A 22234-nucleotide genomic window follows, 5' to 3' on the forward strand; every position below is an offset into this window, starting at 1 on the left:
TACATTTCTCTGGTTAAAAAAAAAGAATGTGTAGATACTAAGTTGCTTTAGTCGTATCCAACTCGGTGTGACCTCACGGACTGTACCCCACCAGGCTCCTCTGTCCATGGGATTCTCCAAGCAAGAGTACTGGAGTGAGTTGCCATGCCCTCCTCCAGGGGGTTTTCCCAACTCAGAGACAGAATCCATGCCATTCACTCTGAAACAGAAATAATGTTTCTCTGGTAAGAAAAAGAGATGACAGTGTCAGACTTTTGTGCTGGGATATTGAGGAAGTGTTGTCTAGGCAAGTCCCTGGAGGCGCATCATTGCCAGCATTTTCCCTTGCCCTGTTCTGTGCAGATACTGAGCAATCACAAGTCCTCTTGTCCGTGAGCAGCAGAGAGGAGTGTCAAGTGTGGCCAAGTGCATCTACCTGGAGGCCCCCTCCCTCTTGGGCAGCAGATGCAGCATCTGGAGTTACTGGCCCTTGGAGGGGACAGGAGTAGTTTGTCACTTCGTTTAGCCTCCTTGGCAGGATCTTAAATATCTCCCATCCCACAGCACTTTGTCCTTCATGGGATGTTGTTTACGTTCCTGGTCTCCAATCTGCTAACAGTTCTATGTGATGAGAATTATTACAGAGGGGGAAACAGAGGCATGGGAGGGTCTGCTGTAATGACACACGGCTTGTGCCCAGGACACGTTTTGTTTTGTTCATCACTGGGATCGCAGCATCTCTCAAGATACCAGAGGATCCAGGTCAGTGCCCCTCCTCCTGCTCACGTCAGATTCCCCTTTGCTGGAAAGCTTTTGCTGATCCATCCCAGGGGTGCTACTCCCCCTAACACTGTGCCCCTTCACTCTGTGACACCTGTGCCCTTGTTTCCCCACATCCATCTGGTTTCTTAGATCACCGTCTCAAGTGCTCAAGCCATGTTTGTGGGTCTTCAGCCCACAAAGTCCCAAGCTGGGATATTAAACCAGAGCCCATGGAGCTGTCCATGGCTGGGCTCTGGGCAGTTCTGACAAAACTGGCTGCTTGCCTGGGACTGTGAAGTTTCACTGAGGAGACAGAGCACAGACATAGAGAGCTCTCTCAGATTCTCATCAGAGCCCATGACCCAAATATCTCACGCATCAATATCCTGAACTGATCTCGCCTCCTTGTATCACGAACCAGCCCCAGGCCTGACTCCTAGAACAGGCTTCGGCACACTGTTGCCTCAAATGTGCCAGCTGACTCATCTCTCTCAGGCCACTGCTTCCCAACTGTGCATGGAGGCCACAGGAAGAGGACTTTGCTGCGTCGGGATGCTCAGGGCTTCTGCTCACACCCAAGAGGGTGGAGATGCTGGGCAGGGAGCACAGAGGAGGGGAGGGCTGCTATGGGTGTAGGCAGTCAGGGGGAGAGGGAGTATGATAGATTATCAGACAGAGTGTGAGAAACAGGGGTGGTCCCCTGCCCCCTTTCATGTTCCAGGAAGGCTATATGTCACCAGCTAGAAAGGACAGAATAGCTTGGCATCCTTCCCCTCTACACAAAGTGTGGATTCAGCTCCCAGCCCCCTTCACACATCACTGCAGGAGACAGCAGGGAGCTGCCAAGGTCTCTGTAAGAACACGTTTCAGGGGCCCTCCTGTTTCTCTCTTTGAGTGCAGAGGCTCAGGGGGCTCAGCATTGAGCCCAGATGTGCCTTGACAAAAAGGGCTAGTGAGAGGCCCGTTCACTCCTGCCTGCTCCCTGGGAGCCCTGCTCTTGGGGCCGTGGGAAGTGAGGAGTGAATCAAAGATGCCATTTGGGAAGTTGTCGCCAGCACTGTACTGGAGTCACCAGACTCCCTAGTGTTGGTCTTAGCAGTGGTGGGAAAGCTGGGAGCTAGAGAGTGTCCTAGAGGCTGGAGGGTCATCCAGGGACAGACACTGGGCTGGGCCTGAAGCCCCTGGGAGGAGCAGCACAGAGCAGTAGAGAAGTGGGGGCGGGGGGGTAAGTAGCCTGTCCTGCTTTTGATCTCAGTGTTGTTGAAGCAGCACCAGGCTGTCTGCAGAGTATTTTAACAGTTTCCACACCGTTGGGGGTTGATCTCTTCCTCACCAGTCATCCTCCTCCTGTATTTCCCACCTCCACTTCCCTTCTGCCCAGATCAGCAGCTGGGAGATGGAGCTTAGCTGGATCCCAGGATTATTCTGTACCTTCCTGATCCTTGTTCCTGCAGGAGGTTCCTTCAGTCCCTCCCCTCCACAAGACCCTGGTGCACCTCTGGTGTCCTAACCTTTGTGGGGCAATGGCTTCCCCAGCAACAAGTTGAAGACCATCGTATTCCAATGGGCTTGTTGCTGAGATGATCCTAGAAAAGCAAACGCTGCCTTTGCCCTAAAGCTCAGACAACCATCTGCCCAGGGATTGAGCAAGACTCCACCAGAGAGCCAGAGGAAGGAATAACACCGGGCGGCGGAAGGGAAAAGGTCTAGGTTATCCTGATGATAAGGCTGGTGGGAAATGCCAGGTGAGGTTTCCTCACTGGTGTTTTAGCAGCAGCACTCAGCTCTCTATCTGGCATTGAGAGGAGCACTTCCCCAGTGCCGGGCAGACCAGGGCCCTCAAAGGAGAGAGGAGGGCTCCTCATTATCTTCTGTGCAGATCCTGGTGGGAAAGTGTGAAAAGGGAGCTCCTGAGGCTGGGCCGAGGCTGGACCAAGCCTGAGCTGCCTTGTTCTCACCAGGTGGTCAAAACACAGGCTTCCAGACACTGGGTCTGTGGGGTCCCTTCTTGTCTCTCAGATCTTCTCCTTGACTTCTGTCTCGGCATGAAAGTGACCACGTTATCCCAAGAGAAAAGAATCCCCCTCCATTGAGGGGGAGGAAAGCTCGAATGCTAAAGCACCCTTGAAGGTGACTCTGTGTGCTGGGTGAGGAAACGGATTTGTGTCCCACAACCTGGGTTGAATCCCAACCCCAACACCTATTAGCTTCTTGACCTTAGAAGGATTACCTATCTGTTCATGGCCTCTAGTTCCTCATCTGTACAGTGGGCACAATAGTATTATTTACTTCAGAGAGTTTATATAAAAGTAAATAAAATAACTGGGATGAAATATTAAAATAAATAACCCATGTAGCACTTAGCACAATTTCCAGCGGAAAGCAAATGTTTCTACTTTCTTATTGTCTATAGGAGTGGCTAAAAATAGCTAGAAATTCCAACACCATGGTAATAAAATAGAAATGTTACTTTGTAGGCTGCATCTTGCCACCTGACCGTGCAGGCCTACCTGAGTCTCACAAGCCCACCTCCCAAGCCCTACTCCCTGGAGGTCCCAGTTGGTGGTCAGCTCAGTCCTGCCTGGGTGTTAACCTGCCACTCACTGCAGAGCTAGTGGTAATGGTGCTAAGACATAATCCTTCCCTCCAATAGATGAGTGTTTCTTTTATATAATCCTGTTGGGGGATTTTTTTTTGCTTCACCATGTGATATGTGGAACTTCCCTGACCAGGAATCAAACCCCTGCCCCCTGCAGTGGAAATGCAGAGTCTTAACCACTAGACCACTAGGGAAGTCTGAATGAGTATTTCTTTTAAAAGGAGGACTCTTGAATGCATCAAGACCTAAAGAATGAAGCTATAGAGAAGAATGAGAGGCAGGACTCCCCTTGTCCCCAGGGAAGCTGCCCCTCCCAGGTCCCCCAGCTGCACCGCTGCTCATGCCCCACCCCCACTCCTGCCCCTTCTCCAGAAAGAACAACAGTGGAAGGGATATCAGAGCACCCTCGCAGATATCACTTCATCTCAACCATTTCCAGCCACCCGTTTCACACATGAGCAAAGTGAGCCTCTGAGATATTGCTGAGATCTGCCTGTGGTCACAAGACGAGTCACATGGCAGACCCAGGACTTGCACCAGCGTCTTCAGGTTCCACAGCCTTCTGTGAGCCCCACTTCTGCCCACCCCACCCTCTTCTCCCTGATCTCCGCTTCCCACACAGAGCTTTCCTGGCACTGCTCTGCCCTTCTGCAAGGCGCTCCAGCCCATTCTAGTGTCTATACTACTAACAGCTAGAAGCATGTCAGAGACCACCTGATGGTAACTTCCTTCCCTTTTAAGATGAAGAAACTGAGTTCAGTGACTCGTCCAGCCCATGTGACTAAGGAGTGCCAGAGCCATCTCTGCCACCCAGCCACCCCACCCCTGACAGCATGGGAGTTCAGAGCCAGAAATGTGCCCAGAAAGACCAACAGCAGGGGCTTAATAAATAGCCCCACCCCAAAAGCTGTTACCCACAATGACAAAAAATATGAAATAAATAGCAGCAGTGTCCTTCCCAAGCTGCTAAATCTTCCACTGCAAAGATTCCCCCAGGCTGTTAAGGACTCAGACTGACTGCTCCTTCTACTCATTTGTCTGTGGGAAGGGGCTAATGGTTTGCGTCCAGAGTCAAGATAATCCAGCCCTTGCTCCATCAGACCCTCAATAACCGCAGGCTGGTACTTGTCCCACCGTGGTGTGGACTGGCTTCTTCCCCTGGTCCTGCCAGGTGCACACCTCTCCACGGTGGCATGTGGCAAGTCACAAGTGACAATGAGGTAGCAGAGGCTCCTGCCACACCCCCTTGTCTCAAAGCCTCACCATGGCAACGTGTTTATGCACCATAAGGCCAAGAGAGATCACTGAAGAGAAGGCAGCCAAAAACAGGGCACTCCCCTGGAGCCCAGAGGGGTTTCTCTAATCCCAAACACACCTTTGCTGTTAGCAGAGTGTGAGTTGGAGACACTCAAATGTTAACCTGTTGATCGGAGTGATTTCAACTACAGGACCATCTCCTGCTTCCCTCAGGGACATAGAGTTGGTGCACTATATGTCCTTTCCACGTGCCCAGAATGTTCTTCCAGCTCCACTAGGTGTAGAACAAAAGGAAATCAACTGTGCTGACAACAGGAGAAATTAAAGCTGACACCAAAAGGGACTAATCAACAGCCTCATTGCACACAGAGCAGAGAGGAGGAGAGTAGGAATGTATAGGTTGTTGGATCCAGAAAGCTAAACCAGGGAACTGCCCCCGCCCTTGACACACCCCTCTCACCTTCCAAATAGTTGAGGTTAATTAAGGACCTATAACTTAGAGGATGGGGCAAGAACAGCCTCACCTCAATCCTTGTCTCATGCACACCCTGCCATGAACCATCCAGGGTCAAGGACTGAACCTCAGTGTCTTCTTAACTGAACAAAGATGTTCTCCAGATCACCTGTCAGATCAGCTCAGACCAAGACCAAACTTTTATACTTTTTAAACAGTTGGTCAAAATATTTTGGAAGTTGACTCTGAAACTTGGGGAAGAAAAAGAAAGGAAAATGAATATGGAGTCTTGGGAAGGTGATGGGGAGACAAGGAATGAGTCTCAAGGTTGGAAGTGGTTCCAACCAGGGTTTGACTCTTCTGAAGCACACCTGCCTGGAGAAAGGCCAGTCTACTCAAGTATGTCCAGTGGAGGTTAACTCATCATCACAGGACAGCCCCTACCACCATCAGACAACTGGACCTCAGTGAATGTCCTTCAGAGTGACTTTTATCACTTCCAAGCAAGAACAGCCCTGACTTTCTACTCTGCAACAGTGGTGTGGTCCATCTTCAGTGAGAGTGACCTTCACACACACACCTTCAGTCACCTTTGATTAAGTCTCTTCTCTGCCCCTGTTCCTGCCCCTGAGCTCACACTAGCTCTTCAGTGGGTCATTTGGACTTTCCAAATGCTCATGACTGAACTCAACACCCAAGTTCAGTCACTCAGAAGTGTCCAACTCTTTGTGACCCCATGAACTGCAGCACACCAGGCTTCCCTGTCCATCATCAACACCCAGAGCTTGCTCAAACTCATGCCCATCTAGTTGGTGATGCCATCCAACCACCTCACCATCTGTTGTCCCCTTCTCCTCCTGCTTTCAATCTTTCCCAGCATCAGGGTCTTTTCTAAAGGGAGAGAACTTCCTCCCACCAGAGATCTCTGTACCAAAAAGGGTTTAGCTACTTCTTTATGTCTTTACAACCAACAAAATAGAACCAAGAAAAAAAACTTTCTATTATTTTTATTCTGTTATTATTCCCAAGAAGCTTTCTGAAACACTCCAATTACATATTCTCCACTCCCACTGCCCCTGGGAGCTGCTGCTTTGGGGTAAGCAGCACAGGTTCCAGCACTGTGTGTAAAGGAGCCTTCGTGCCAGCAGAGGACACTCCAGGCTGTCAGGACAGAACTAACAGAGCCTATTGACAAATTGGAAACAGGGTGTGAGCACCAGGGAGGGGTGGGATAAGTCTAGGTGAACCTGGGAAGGTCACAAGTTAACTGAGATGGCGCCATTTCTCTGATAATGGGCTGGCAGGGAGTGCCGCGTTCCCTGCAGCAGGTATGGGAGGGGCAAGCACAGTGACACACAGCATCCCGGGGCAGCTTCTGCATCCATCCTTCCAAGGAACGACCACAAACGGCTAGCACCACCCAGATGTCTCTCAGGCATCTTTACTTTCCCTCAAGGAAGCAACTTTATAGACCTCTTCTCTGACCTCCAACTGTAGTCAGCCTGTCAGCCATGCCCTCTTCACAAGGAGAGGGGCTTGGAGTGTCCCCTTCATCCTTTGGTGGTGGTGGTGTGATCACTAAGTCATGTCCAACTCTTGTGACCCCATAGACTGTAGCCCGCCAGGCTCCTCTGTCCATGGGATTCTCCAGGCAAGAATACTGGAGTGGGTTGCCATTTCCTTCTCCAGGGCATCTTCTTGACCCAGGGATCGAACCCAGGTCTCCTGCACTGCAGGCAGATTCTTTACCAACTGAGCTACAAGGGAAGCCCTGCCCAAATCCCATCCATATTTCTAAGGTCCTCTCAACTTGTAGCTTCCTCAGGAACCTTCCACTCACACTTGACTCTTCTTCCTAAAATGTGCTTGTCATGGTTTCCATGACACCATGCTCTCTTGCTTCTTCCATACACAATGACTGCTCCTTTAGGCTCTTTTCTGATTTCTCCTTCTTACTATGGTCCTTAAGCAGAGTGGTCTTGGGATTCTATTCTTGAATCTTCTCTCTCACTCTCAAGAGAATAAATTTCTTTAATATCAAATGAAATAGAAATTAATAAAAAAAAACAGTTACACAATTCAGGGGTCCATATAAGATATTCTGAGATGGAGATAAGGCCTTTCCACAATCCCTTCTCCTCAACACACAGAGAGAGAAAGAGAGGGGGAGTGAGAGAGTACAGTTGAAAATATGTGCCTCATATTCTCCCCGGATGCTCTAAAAACATCCCCATTCCCAAAATGCCCTAAAGTAGCAGTATTAGCATAGGGATCTTTTGGAAATCTGTGGAGACAGTTTTTTGCTTGTCACTGTGGTATGGGGCGGGGGGTGGGGGGGTGCATTTAGTGATTTAATAAGTATGACCCAGCATGATCCTATGCTGGACCTCCTGAATAGCTTCTGAATGCTCCACCTTTTATAATGGTTCAGTTCAGAACCCAACCCATGTCACATATACAGACACAGTGGCAATGCTCAGTTTGCAGATACACTGAGTTGTTGAGGAATGCTGCTGCTGCGTAAATCAAGAGAAGTCTGTATTTCCCCCTCATTAGGAAACTTATGGGAGTTTTCACCTTTTTTGGAATACTGTGTCATCAAAGGTATTTCGATTGTACATGCAGCACACCTGCATTTGTAGCTGGTTGAACACATGGTGATTCTACTAACAGAGCCCTGCCTGAGAATATACAAAGTGAAGTATATAGGGTATTACTACCAGGTGTTTTTTTTTTTCAATTTGTGTCTCCTTTATATTGCAGTTAAAACGTTGTATTGATTTGTTTTAATTGTGTACAATTGTAAGATATACTGTCTAAGTTTTTCTTAGCACAGTAAAAGGGTGATATTTTATTTTTGTTATAAAAACAGAGGGCAATGGGACTGAAACCCTTAGAATAGCTAGTCTAAACACAGAATATTCTTTTTCAAAATAGACTTTCAGCAATGTCACAAAGTTCCTATTAAGATTTCCACGCATGTTTTTGATAGAACAGAGCATAGAACTATGAGACTTCCCCTTAGTTCCTCCAAGGGACCAACAGAAGATCCCCATTTCAGTTAAGACTGTTCTGTTATGGTTTCTAAAATTTAATGCAAAACCATGGGCTCTGGTTCAAGGCCACCTTTTGGAATTCTTTCTTCCAAGGCCTAATGAACAGTCCCTTGTGAAGGCTAGTGGAGACCCTACCCCATGGAAGGAGTAAGGATGGCAGAATTGAGCTAAGCTGAACTAGGATCTGAGAGGCAAAGGCTGTAGGAGTTGTTGCTGGATTCTATTGTTTTCCCAGAGGTGTTAGACAGTTGTCTTAGGCCTAGGAGTGTGGGAAAGGAAGTAGTTACTGTGTGAGGAGGAAGGAAGGAGGAAAGTCCTTTCTTCTCTAGAGTTAGATGACCCTCCGAACTCTATTGGAGAGGTGGCTGTATAACAGAAACTTGGATCAGTTATGGAAGGAAGTCTCCATCCACTGACCTAAAGCCTGCAACATTGTGACTGTTCAAGGAAGAATAACAGCTCAAGGGAAGCACCAAGGCTCCATCAGCCAATGGGCAGAGGGAAGGACTCTGTTCTTCCAGCTGAAACACTAGGAGCCAAGATACATGTATCCAGACCAAGGGAGAGGAGATGTGGGCAGATATCTCTGCTGCTAAGTCACTTCAGTCGTGTCCAACTCTGTGCGACCCCATAGACGGCAGCCCACCAGGCTCCCCCATCTCTGGGATTCTCCAGGCAAGAACACTGGAGTGGGTTGCCATTTCCTTCTCCAATGCATGAAAGTGAAAAGGGAAAGTGAAGTCGCTCAGTTGTGTCTGACTCTTAGCGACCCCATGGACTGCAGCCCATCAGGCTCCTCAGTCCATGGGATTTTCCAGGCAAGAGTACTGGAGTGGGGTGCCATTGCCTTCTCCGGCAGATATATCTAGGTAAGGGCAAAATGCTGAAACTGGGTCATAAGATGTGGCATATGAACCGATTCCGCAGAACATATGAGAATGGAGGATAAACACATATGTACATTTTTGCTTGTGTGTGCATGGATACCCAAGGCACTATGGTTGCCACATAGAAAAGGATCTTGGTGATGGAAGATAGAAGACTTTTTATCACACAGTTGTATTAGTGGGTTTCCCTCCTGAATATTATTACTTGAATTAGCTGCAAGCATCAAATCCACACTGGACCTACCCAGGGATGAAATAAGGAGTCTAAGATTTTGAGACGTTATCACTAAGACCAGGGGACCTCAGTATCTTGGCTGAATAACTCCTGAGGAATTGTGACTGGTTTTGTGGTCTTTAAGTTTTCTCCATTTTAACCCATTTCTCCCATGTATTTTTGGCTTTCCTACTGGAAGTTCTCTGCAGTTCTCACTCTATTCCTTCTTCTGAGTTATCTGATGGTTTACTCTAACTTTCAAATTTTGATGACTTCAGTTTATAGCCCTAGTCCCAATAATTACATGGATAGAGTGGAGACACCTCAAAAGAAGTAACTCAGCATTTCTCCCCACCTGCTTGCTGCATTCTCTGTTATTATCCAAACCAGGAACATGGAACCACCCTCTACTCCTCCCTTTGCCTCACCCACCTCCCCAACCCATATCCAATCCATCACCAAGCCCTGATGATTCAATTCCTGATTACCTCTGGAATGCAGCTCCTCATCCTCATTTCTGGCCACTCTGCCACCTCTAAGGACTTGAGCTGAGATGCAAGCCTTGATTGTCTTTTGCCTGCACCTTTGGAATAATCCTCTAACAAGTCTTCCTACCTTCAATATGGGCCCCTGCAATTGGGTCTGTGGAGAAGGAAATGGCAACCCACTCCAGTATTCTTGCCTGGAGAATTCCATGGATAGAGGAGTCTGAAGGCTATAATCGATGGGTTTGCAAAGAATTGGGCACAACTGAGCAACTATCACTCACACTCATTCAATCTGGTCTGAGTGATCCCTCTAAAACACCAATCTAACCATGTCACTCAATCATTAAATCCCTTTATTGTCTCTTCCTTATTTGTCACAGCTTCTCCCCCAAAAAATATCTTTAAAAAATGACACTTCCACAAGTAGATCATCCATTGGCAGATCAAATTTCTTAGGGTAAACTCATGAAATCCACCCTGAATATTCATTGGAAGGACTGATGCTGAACCTGAAGCTCCAATACTTTGGCCACCTGATGTGAAGAGACCAATTAGAAAAGACCCTGATGCTCAGAAAGATTGAGGACAGAAGGAGAAGGGGACGACAGAGGATGAGTTGGGTGGCTGGCATCACTGACTCAATGGATGTGTTTGAGCAAACTCCAGGAGATAGTGACGGTCTCAGGAAGCCTGGCGTGCTGCAGCTCATGGGGTCACAAAGAGTCTGAAACAATTTAGCAACTGAACAACAAAAATACTCAAGTACATGATAAACTGTGGTTCATGCTCAATTCTTACAAGTAGCATAATGTAACCCCTTTTCTTCCCTTAGTAGGTTGTAATAAGCCAGTAGATCCCAAAACCCCATCTGGGAACTTCTGACCCCACCATCTAGATCCTAGACTCTATTGAATGAGTACAAGGCCTTTCTTGATTAAATCTAACTCTTCACCTTCATTTATTGTCAGTAATCTTATGATCCTTCAGATGTTCAATTATTTCATGCAATTTCACTCTTTCTTGTCTTTGTCTTTGCTTGTACTCCTTCTACCCGGAGTGTCCTCTACCTTAAATGTCATTGTCTTGACCTTCCTTGTCTGCCTGAAAAATTCCTATTTATCCTCTAAAACCCTGCCAGGCATCACTTGTTATCACTCTCACTTCTGTATGTACCATTTCCATACCTTGTGTGTGTTTCCATCATTGCGTGGGTTGTGTGCATCATAATGACACGTTGGCATACTTCTTATCACCCAAGCCTTTGAGGGCAAGAACCACATCTCACTCATCAGAGTATTTCCAATGTTTGACTTGTCCCTGACATACAGTATGTGTGCAGGAACTATTTGTTGAACTGATCAGAATCTAGATTTTTTCCTTTGCTGTCCTTCTAGTATTAATGCATTTGAGTGTTTGATCATACTCATTTTAGTTCTTTCAGTTCAGTTCAGTTCAGTTCATTTGTTCAGTCATGTTCAACTCTTTGCAATCCCATGGACTGCAGCATGCCTTTCTTCCCTGTCCGTCACCAACTCCTGGAGCTTGCTCAAACTCAGGTCCATCAAGTCGGTGATGCCATCAAACCATCTCATCTAGTTCTTTATTATATACTAACAGAGAGATTTCATATAGTCCTGTGACCTTACAAGTTTTGATAAGTTTCACTATAAATTGTAGTGGTTTCTGTTTCATGTCTGACCTTACCAAGAAAACCTAGGTACAAAAGAAACAAACAAGGGTATTTCCAATATTGACATATGACTAAAGAAACTTGTAACTTAGAAAGAGATTAGGCAGTGTGTGCCAGAGTGCCAGAATACATCACTATTCATTCAACAGTGTTCCCAGAACTGTATCTGGTAATTTCAGAGGTCTGTTCTCCCATGGAGGAGAGGAAGCCAGCTCCCTCAAGGCCTTCCAACTCCCATTGTTCTAAATCCACAAGTACCAAGCCACCCCTTGTGATTAATTTAGTTTCCCAGGCATCTTGATAACAGGGTGGGGTGGCTCTGGTATTTCAGCCACTGAAAATACAGGTTTCCCACAAGCTAATACACAGATATCCTGGTTCATGTTTTCCATCTCTTATATGTTTGGCCTATAAATACTAGGCCTCAGAACTAGATTCAACTTGGGTTCACTAACAAAACCAATGTTTTGTCCCTACAAGCTATCACTGTGTCACAGTGACCTTGTCAAGATACTTCTCCCCTTGGTGGCCCTGACAACCAACCATGTTCTTCTACTCATTCGTCACTCCCTTTTAATTTCATTTAAATACTGTTTGACAAGCTCACAGTTCACAAAGCATTTCTACATTGTATATCTTATCCTCTTGATGTCTAGAGGCAAATGTTCTCACCCCCACTTCATCTACAAGACTCCTGAGGCTTGTAGAATGATCAAGTGACTTGTCCAAGGATCCACCTGTCCAGTAAGCTGTGGATTATCTTCCTTTGTCTGCCCCATAAATACCACAGTGGATTAAACCCAGGTTCTCTGAATCAAAGTTCTTTGTTCTTTCTATCCATCATAAAGCCTTCCTGACTCTCACATCAGTCAGACAGGAAGCAGCTCTGATGGAGAGGTGACCAAGAAGAAGGGATAGAGTTCACTGATAGACACTTAAATGATACTCATGTTGATCTATGCCCTCTTTATTCCCTTCAGCCCTCGCTAACACTGGAGCCAGAAACATTTTTCCTAATAGGAACCTAAGAAAGTTGATCCTCAGAAAACTGACAGACTTTTTCATGGTTTCTTTTTTTTCAGCTTTTGCTAGGAAGCTGATATTCCTTAGAACAAATATCTACTGAGTTATGTGGAGGCCAATAAGCAAGGTTACAACAACCAGATAATCACCATCATCACCATCACCACCATTATCGTTAAAACACACTGAGGGCTTATTATATGCTAAGCCATGTTCATTCATCATCTCATTCGGTTCTCACAGTAATTTTCATGAGGAAGGCATTATTATCTCTATTTTAGAGATAATAAAACTGAGGTGTAGCGAGGTCTATAAGTTACACATTATCACAGAGTTCGTTAATGGTGGTGGTTCAAACCCAAGAATATCTGATTCCAAACATTCATGCTTTTGGCCACTATGCTATCCCATTGTATTACTTTATAGCAGTGTGGGCTATATATCCACAAATGAACTTCTTACATTAAGCAGAACTTTGAATGGTGGCCTGAAAGAGAGGTGAAATGAATGTCTAGTTCTCCATTACCACTCTTGGTTCTTGAACTCCCTATACCTAAGTCTGTATTCTGACTATAGTGGCTGTGGACCCCATGTTACTCACACTTCTCTCATTGTAGCCAAGCAGGACCCTAGCAGGGGGGCCTTCCCATGACAGAACCCTCCCCTAGGTCCTCAGCCTGCCTCTTGTTTGCAGAAAAACTTTAGCCTCCTCCTAGGCTAGCCTCCTAGCCCTTCCCCAGGTTCTAAAGATCAGTTTAGTTAGAGAAGTGAGAAAATGCAGAAACAAAGAAAACAGTCCAGCAAGAGAAAATAAGGCTAGTTCATCCATTAAACAAAGTCAAGGACCTTTAGTTCCTCCTCAAGGATTGTAGATAATACTCTCTGAGTCATATGCTTTGAACTGTTCTACAAATACTGAAATCCCCACCAAGTGGAAGTTTGACTGTGTGCTGACCACAAGCATGGAGATCCCACATCAGTTGGAACCAAAAGGTTAATGATGTTGTCTCCCAATTACATCACCACCAACCAATCAGAAGAATGTCCACAAGCTGATCACATGCCCTGCAACCCTCTCCCTCAACCTGTCTTTAAGAACCTTTCCCTGAGAACTCAAACCAGGGCTCTGTGACAACCTAGAGGGGTGGGAAAAGGTAGGAGGGAGGTTTAAGAGGGAGGGGACATATGTATACCTATGGTTGATACATGTTGATGTATGGCAGAAACCAAAACAACATTGTAAAGCAATTATCCTTCAATTAAAAATAAATTAATTTAAGAAACTCCAAAACATTCCCAATTTTGCTGTTGGGGGAGATACTGCTTTGGGAAAGATCTCTGATATTCTCCTTACTTGCTGCAAGTAATAAATCCTTCCTTTTCCTGGAAAAAAAAAAAAAAAAAAACCTTTCCCAGAAAGCCATCAGAGAGTCTGGACCTTTTGAGCATTAGTTCCCCAGACTCCTTGTTTGGTACCTTCCATAAACACGGTACTTTCCTTCATCATAACCTGGTGTCAGTACATGGGCTTTACTGCACAAGGGCAAGTGGACCCAAGTTTTCTTTGATAACATCATCACTGGCTATTCCACATAAACAATTGCTTTTCCAATAATACTTTCCCCCCTTTCCAATGCCAGACTTCTCTTTCCCAACCTTCTTGGTTCACTGACCTTTTCAAAAAAGCCCTCTCAGATGAGTAAAATCTGCTACCCTAGTCTCTCTATTTCTCATGACACCTTCACCCTCTGGGCAAGAATTTATTCTAGTTAAATGTTGAATGTTTAAAGTTCAATGTTGTCTGACCAGCGTCCCCACCTTGCTCATGCTCATGTGCCCCAAGCCCCTGACACACACAGGCCATAGGGCTCCAGGGTCTTCTTCTCCCCACAGAACACCCATCCAGGATGGACAGTGCTGTGAACAAAGGAGATGGAGACACAGAGAGAATTTCAAATGCAGTTTATTGCAGCAACACAGGAAACAGGGAGTTTAAGACCTCTCCACAAAAGACAACTGGCTTACACCTTATGTACAAAACCAAAGCAGCACAGAGCTTGCTGTGCGAGTTAGGATACTAAAGCTGTCCCAAGCTTGTGCTCTGTCCATGGCAAAGAAGCCGTGGGTCTGACCAGCTCTCCTCTGGCTGACTTAAGGAGGTGCTTGAAATGTAATGTGTGTAGCAGTGATTGTTGAAGTGTTTCTTGGGCAGAGTACAGAGCAGGGTCCTAGCTGAGGGACTGAGATTGCCACTGATTTTAAAATTTTCTCTGGAAATCAGAGCAGAAAGGACAGAGCTAGGGAAAAGGACGAGCCAGTGTAACAATAGCTTTTTTTCCTCCAGTAAGGCACTCGGAAGCATATTTGGTAGTGATGGAGAGAGAAAGCTAATGGAGGAGAGAGGACCTCTTTATCTGGGCCCTCTGGAATAGCTGGTGGAAACAAACTTCACACTGGAACTGCCACTGGAGGTCTTGGTGCTGGATGCCCGACCTCCAGAGGAGACGAAGCTGCCTCCAGAGCTGCCACCGCCTCCTCCAGAGCCACCTCTACGGCTCCCACTGCTGCCTCCTCCAGAACCGTAGCCGCCGCCTCCTCCGGAGCCGTAGCCGCCGCCTCCTCCAGAGCCGTAGCCGCCGCCACCTCCGGAACCGTAGCCGCCGCCACCGGAGCTAAAACCAACGCCTCCTCGGCCACCGCCGCCGCTGATGCTGGTGTGACTGGTGCTCACAGCTGCAAGAGAACACTTCGTTATCATCAACCCCAACTCCCTTTCCAACCCAGCGAGACCAGCAAGCCCTGCACCCGAGAAGAAGCCCTGAGAAATCAGCTTGTACTTACACACACTCACGTTCGGGACACACTCTCCAGACATCCTGAAGGAGAAAGAAAAGCACAATACTCATGATGCCAGCTTCACAGACTGCCTCCCCAGGCCCTCTCAGCCATCTTTAAAGAGCCTTCCTACCTGGGAGTCCCCCAGTCTGCTTCATCTGAAACCTAATCCCGTTCCCTCTGGCCTCCCGAACTCAGTCATTTTTCTCAGCATCAGTACTAACAGGGCAAAACCTCCATGTAAATTAGACAAGGTAAATATGCCCACCACATCCAAAGACATTGGCTTTAGGTCAGATGACATTTGAGCCAGCCCAGGTATGGCTCAGACAGTAAAGAGTCTGCCTGAAAAGTGGGAGATGCAGGTTCGATACCTGGGTCAGGAATATCCCCTGGAGAAGGAAATGGCAACCCACTTCAATACTCTTGCCTAGAAAATCCCATGGACCAAGGAGCCTGGTGGGCCCCAATCCATGGGGTTGCAAAGAGTTGGACATGACTGAGTGACCAACACAAACACACTCAGGTGAAGAGTAAATTGCTCTCTCTCAAAGAGTTCAGAGAGATGCAACAGCCTTCAAAAAAAAGAGCTTGGGACTCTGGCTCCCAAAGTGAAACCAAGCTCTTCCTCCTGTGCTGTCTGCTTTTCCTTTCCCCATACCCAGGACAAGTTGCAGTCACATGATTGCATCTTCAACAGCAACCAGTGTCCAAGGGAGGAAGCATATAGGAAGTGGCCAACTGCCCAGGGTCCCTTCCTCACCTGCTTTCCTCTCCTTCCAGGAGGGTCCTATAGGTGGCAATCTCCACATCCAGGGCCAGCTTGGTGTTCATCAGTTCCTGGTAGTCGCGCAGCAGGCGGGCCATGTCCTCCTTGGCCTTCTGCAGGGCATCCTCCAGCTCATTCAGCTTGTTCTGGGCATCCTTAATAGCGTTCTCACCACGTTGCTCAGCATCACTAATGGCCTGTTGCAGTGAAGAGATCTGGAAAAGGAGAATCCAGCATATTATACACTCTCTGAATACCTAATTCCATCCTGGCCTTTCTGTCTCAGATTGATCTCTCCACCCTTATAAGGCCAGTACTCTGGCTCCCAGAGAGTTACAGGACCTGCATTCACCTGTCTTGAGATAATACATCACTGTGTCAACTTCCTTAAATAAAGGTGATACAGCAGCCTCTCTGGGCCCTAAGTTGAGACTCTTTCACTGCTACAGACCTGATGTTCTTCCAGATGCCTACTCTCCTGGTTGCCTTTCCTCTCAGTCACCATTGTTTAAGTCTCACTTTGGGCCATTGGCTAGACCTCTCATGACCACTATATCTATTTCTTTACTAGGTCATTTTCATCAATTACCCCAAGGAGAACCTAGCATCATGGCCAAATTCTATAAACTATAGTCACCAAAGAACTAGGGATAACAATACAACCTTCATATGAATTGTAAGCCTCAAAATTAGGAACACATCCTCCAATAACCTGGACACCCCAACCCTTTCCATATAACTGAGTAGTTTAAGGAGGAAGAAAAGTACCTGCTTCTTGACACTGTCAATCTCAGATCTAAGTCTTTGGATAACCCGATTCAACTCAGAAATCTCCATCTTTGTATTTCTCAAGCTGTCTCCATGTTGCCCAGCAGTGATCTGGAGCTCTTCATACTAAATGTGATAGATCAAGTCATTCAGAGGTGGCAGAATGCACCACGACTCATGCACACAAATGTAAGAGAAAAATCATGATAGCAAGAAAAGACATTTTAGGAAAACTGGACAGGCATCAGCCCATTCACCTTGGTCTGGTACAGGGCCTCAGCCTCAGCTTTGCTCCTCTGGGCAATCTCTTCATATTGGGCTTTGACTTCATCAATGATGCTGTTCAGGTCCAGATTGCGGTTGTTGTCCATGGAAAGGATAACATTGGTATCGCTGATATGAGTCTGCATCTGAGAGAGCTCCTGCGAGGTATAACAGTTCAGTGACTTACCATGTTAAAACTAAAGGACAACTTGGGACAGGGAGAGGGTTTCAGGAGAAGAAAGGTATCTCTCTGTTCTTCTGAATAGAAGTGGGTTTAGGCTTAAAGGCTCTCCATTTCGGTAAACCTGGTTGAAACTAGAGAACTTACTGCTTGGTAGAGTGTTTTGTAGAAATCAATTTCCTGAAGCAAGCTGTCAAATTTGGCTTGAAGGTCCACCTTGGTGATGTAAGCAGCGTCCACATCCTGGAAGAACCACGAACATCATGAAGTCAGAGTCTTTTCAGGGTGAGTCCCTCTCACCTGCTAAGAGGGGATTTTCCAAGAGGTCTTCTTCACTTCTTTATCCCTAGACTGTCCCACCCCTTGGTATCACAAGTGATCTTGTCTGAGAACTGCCTCCTCACTCCAGGAAGTTCTGAGGGATCTGGAGAAGCAGAGTGTCTGGACAAGTCCAGATCTGTGATAATTTCAGGCAGGGGGAATCTCTACCTCGGCTGTTCCTCAGGCCCACTAACTGATTCTCCACATTATGACCTCTTTCTGCTTAGGTATTGGACATCCTCCACTCTTACTTATTTCAAATGTGATAGGCATCCTACAGAATTGTCTCACCTTCTTGATGCCCACAAACTCATTCTCTGCACTTGTCCGCTTGTTGATCTCATCCTCGTACCTGCAAGGAAATCAGAAGTGAGGAGGAGATTTGGGGAGGTGAGGCCCAACATTTAGCTTTCTAGACTAAAAATGGCATTGCCTGTCATTGTCCTTGCCTGTCATAACCAGCCTAAGACATCTTATCTTCTAAGCAATAAAACCACTGAACTATTACCAGCATCTGAGAAAACTAAGATTTCTGAAAATGCCAAATTGACTTCCCTCTAACCTATGAAAAAGTATTGTTACATGCTGTGCGTAGTCTTAGCTTGCTACCTTTTAGAAATATTTTAGAACAAAAGCCAAGAGTAGCCCAGCCAGTAATCCTTACTTTCTCCTATAATCTTCCACCAGATCTTGCATGCTCTTCAATTCTGAATCCAGCCGAGACTGGTCGCTCTTCAGTTGGTCCACAGTCCTTCTAAGACGGCCGATGTATGCCTCAAAGAGGGGCTCTAAGCTGTAGGTCCTGGTGGAGGTGTTTATCTGCTGCAGCAGTTCCCATTTTGTTTGAAGCACCTGGTTCTGCTGCTCCAGGAATCTCACCTAAGAACACAGGACCCCATTACCCACTGGTACAGAAATAAGTCCTATGGCCACTGAGTACCAAGGCCTACCACAGAGCCAGACCCAGCCACTTGGGAAAGAACTTCAATGCCTATTTTCCTGGCCATGGAAGAGGAAAAAAGTAGGAAGAAGATGATCAAGTTAGCATCATCTTCATAACAAAACCCAACTCACTGTGAACTCAGTTTCTATGAGATTGAAAATGGCAATTAAAAGTTTCCATTGGAACTTTGGAAGGGAGTAGTTATCCAAATAGCAAAGCACATATAAAATTACTGCAATTATATTTTGAAACAGATACTTGATACTTAAGAGATTTACCTTCCTTTTTTCTTTTTTTTTTTTTAGGTAGAGTACCATAAAAATTGTTTTGCTTTCCTTGAGCAAACATAGTTCAAAAGTATGTTGGGAAAATCCAAAAAGTGAATTCCAAATCTATTGTGTTGACATTATTGATGATCAAGTAAAAAATAATTTACATTCTTTTCTAGAGCAGATACTTGGAAATACAAGCACAAAAAGTTCTCCACCCTGGTCCAGTATCAATGGAAAATCCTCAGGGTGCAGTTCTCCTCTTCTGACAGCAAGAGATGCTTGACCTTGACTTACTGTACACTTTTGGCTACAATATCACCATGTGCTCTGTTTATACTCAAGTAAGTTCCTTTTTATGGTTAGGAAGGCCTTTCCAGAGTTCTGTTTGCATCCTAGAAGGTTGAATTAACCTCATTTCTATTATCTTTATTAAACATCTATGAGGCCAAATTCAGCTCAGGAGTTGAATTTTAAAAGAAAAAAAAAAAAAAGCACTTCATGGTGAGGTCAAATTGACCTTCCTTTATGTGGACCACAGACCTTTTTGCCCAGGAGAGAAGTTAGTCACCAGAATCATTGCAAACATACTTCTAATGTATCTCCTGAAGACAACTCCACAAACTATCCTTTTAACCATCCAACCACAGAAACCTGAGGCTCAAACTCAAACACGCCTGGGCAGGGCCAATCCCACATGGAACAGGAGCAGCTCTCCCGGTGGACTGAGTGGATAGACTCACCTTGTCGATGAAGGAGGCAAACTGGTTGTTGAGGGACTTGATCTGCTCCCTTTCTCGACTCTTTATTTTTTGGATCTCAGGATCAATTTCCACATTGAGGGGTTGCAGAAGGCTCTGGTTGATGGTGACTTCCTGTATGCCACCAGGGCAGACAGGAAAACCGCCCCCACCAAAACCACCTCCGCCAAAACCACCACCCCCAAAGCCACCCCCAATGCCACCAACTCCAAAACCGCCGCCCCCAAAGCCACCACCACCGAAACCGCCACCCCCAAAGCCACCACCGCCATAACCGCCACCATAACCACCACCGAAACTGCCACGTCCACCTCCTCTGGCCACACTAATGGAGATGCTTTTGCTGCCACCAAGGTTAACGAGACTCCGACTTCCAAAACCACCACCAGCACCACCGCCACACACTCCACCAGAAAATCTCCCACCACCTCCCCCACTGCGGCGCACAGAGCTGCTGGTGGACCTGCGCTGGTAGCTGACCACCCCTGCAGAGCCAGAGCTAAAGCCCCCTCCTCCACCGCCACAACGGTACCCGGACCTGGAGCTAAAGTGTCGACTCATGTTGACGTGGAGAGAGAAGGAGCCACGTCGAGAGAAAGGAAAGAAGCTAACACTCCTCTACCTGGAGCACAGAGACTTCCCCTTATATACAGGCAGCCAGCTGGGCTTGGCCCTAGAGTCAGCGAGATGCAGCGCCTTTCCAAGGTTTGGCTCGCCTGCAGCCATACAAGATATTTACGAGCCTCAACAGTATGATAAACGCTACACACCTAGCTCTCAGGATGGCTCTCAAAGTTGCTGCACATGCAAGATCACTCGTGTGGTAATCTTGTTATCAGGCAGAATCTCTCTTTTGAGAGTTTGCGACTTAGGAAAATGGGACCCCACGTCTGCCACCTGCTGCTTCCTGGTAGGATTTCATCACCTCCTGTCACAGAGATAGGGAAGTTCCTATTGCTGCCTTGCCCGTGGAAGCTGCTCAGCCCATTCTCCTGGAGCCTGGCAGGTGCAGCTCCCCACACTTGAGTCTCAGAAGGAGCTCTTCAGCCCATTTCTGAGATCTCCCCTCCAAACCTCAGAGCTCAGCAAGTGCTGTCTTTAATAAGTGAGAAATTAAAAGAAGCTCTTTTATTAAATGTAAACTTTATATGTGGGCTGCATTAATGTCAGAGAAGTAGGAACTATCGTGGAACAGAATGGGCGGGTGGGTTTGTGCTCTGAAAGGACCAGAAAGGAGATGCTTGTTCTTTTCTAGCTTTCTGGCTTTTCCTTCTCCTCAGAGGTTGACCAGAGCAGGAACAGATCAAGGGCAGAATCAGCAAGAGAAAACAGGTGCAAATGGATGGCATGCAAAGACCAGTCAAAAAACTATATGGCGGGAATTCCCTGGTGGTCCAGTGCTGAAAGCGCAGTTTTAATCCCTGATTGGAAACTAATATCCTACAAGCCACAAGGTATGGCCAAACACACACACACACACACACACAAAAGCATATGGAGAATGAGATAAACACACAGATGCTATTTCATACATTCTGTAAAACAAAGGAGTGGCAGTGAGACTTGACGAGTGGTTCAGGACTCACACTAGACTGTAAGAAAAGATGGATGTAGATTTGGAAGAGAGAACAATGATGGAAGTCAGGAAAGCTGGCCTGAGAGGATTAAATTGCTTCTGGACAACAGTAATGTCAATAGTAATAACATCAATAATAATAATGAGAGTAATTATAATGGCAAGCTAGAGTAAGAATAGCTAATTAATAATAATGTATCAATAACTGACCATGTACCAGGACTGGTCTACATGTTGTTGTTGTTTAGTTACGAAGTTGTGTCCAACTCTTTTGCACCCCCCGTGTAACCCACCAGGCTCCTCTGTCCATGAGATTTCCCAGGCAAGAAGACTAGAGTAGGTTGCCATTTCCTCTCCAGGGGCTTTTCCCGACCCAGGGATCAAACCCACATCTCCTGCATTGGCAGGTGGATTCTTTACCACTGAGTCACCAGGGAAGAGCTTTATATATATCAACTTTCAAGAAATGCTTTGAGATAGATGCTACTATGCTACTCATTTTTAAAATGAGTAAACTGAGACACAGAGGTTGGACAGCCTTCCAGGTTTACATAGATGGCAGACAGCATGGCTGGGATTGAACAGGGGATGCCAAGCTGCAGTGCACAAGATCCTAACCCACATGTTATATGACAGCACAGAAGCTGAATTCGGGGTGTGCTGCCCACTGTGTGTAAAATCAGATAGTCTGGGAAGCCATTCCCTTGCAGAGAGCTCCAAGGGCAGAAGGCCTATTTTAACCCTTTGAGTCCATGGCTCCGGACACGTGCACGTGCTTAGAAAATGTTTCTCCAGTTTACTCTGAAAAGGGGAGACTCAGAATTCAGTAGGGATTTTGCTGCCAGTTCACTTCTGTTGCTCAATCGTGTCTGACTCTTTGCGACCCCATGGACTGCAGCATGCCAGACTTCCCTGTCCATCACCAACTCTCGGAGCTTGCTCAAACTCATGTCCATCGAGTCAGTGATCTGGATTTTGCTGCCATTCAGATGCAAAAGGACCCAGCATGCATTGCAGTGGGTCAGGAAACAATCCCCAGGGGCCTTCCTGGAAAGCAGCCCTTGGTTAGTCTTAACGGGCAGTAGTGGCACTGGAATCTGGGAAGACCTGGACCCTACACAGACTTTCATTCTGACAC

General features: G+C 46.5%; 1 protein-coding gene across 1 annotated transcript; it reads right to left on the reverse strand.

The window, feature by feature from the left end:
* Positions 1–14775: 14775 nt before the first annotated feature.
* Positions 14776–20081, reverse strand: KRT1 (keratin 1). Its single transcript, XM_055566368.1, has 9 exons — positions 19503–20081; positions 18212–18426; positions 17839–17899; positions 17374–17469; positions 17039–17203; positions 16782–16907; positions 16008–16228; positions 15251–15285; positions 14776–15142 (listed from the first exon to the last, which is right to left on the reverse strand). Exons 1-9 carry the CDS (start codon positions 20079–20081, stop codon positions 14820–14822), a joined length of 1821 nt encoding a protein of 606 aa, XP_055422343.1. The 3' UTR covers positions 14776–14819.
* Positions 20082–22234: the final 2153 nt, after the last annotated feature.

Source organism: Bubalus kerabau, chromosome 1 (genome assembly GCF_029407905.1).
Source record: "Bubalus kerabau isolate K-KA32 ecotype Philippines breed swamp buffalo chromosome 1, PCC_UOA_SB_1v2, whole genome shotgun sequence".
Lineage (NCBI taxonomy): Eukaryota > Metazoa > Chordata > Mammalia > Artiodactyla > Bovidae > Bubalus > Bubalus kerabau.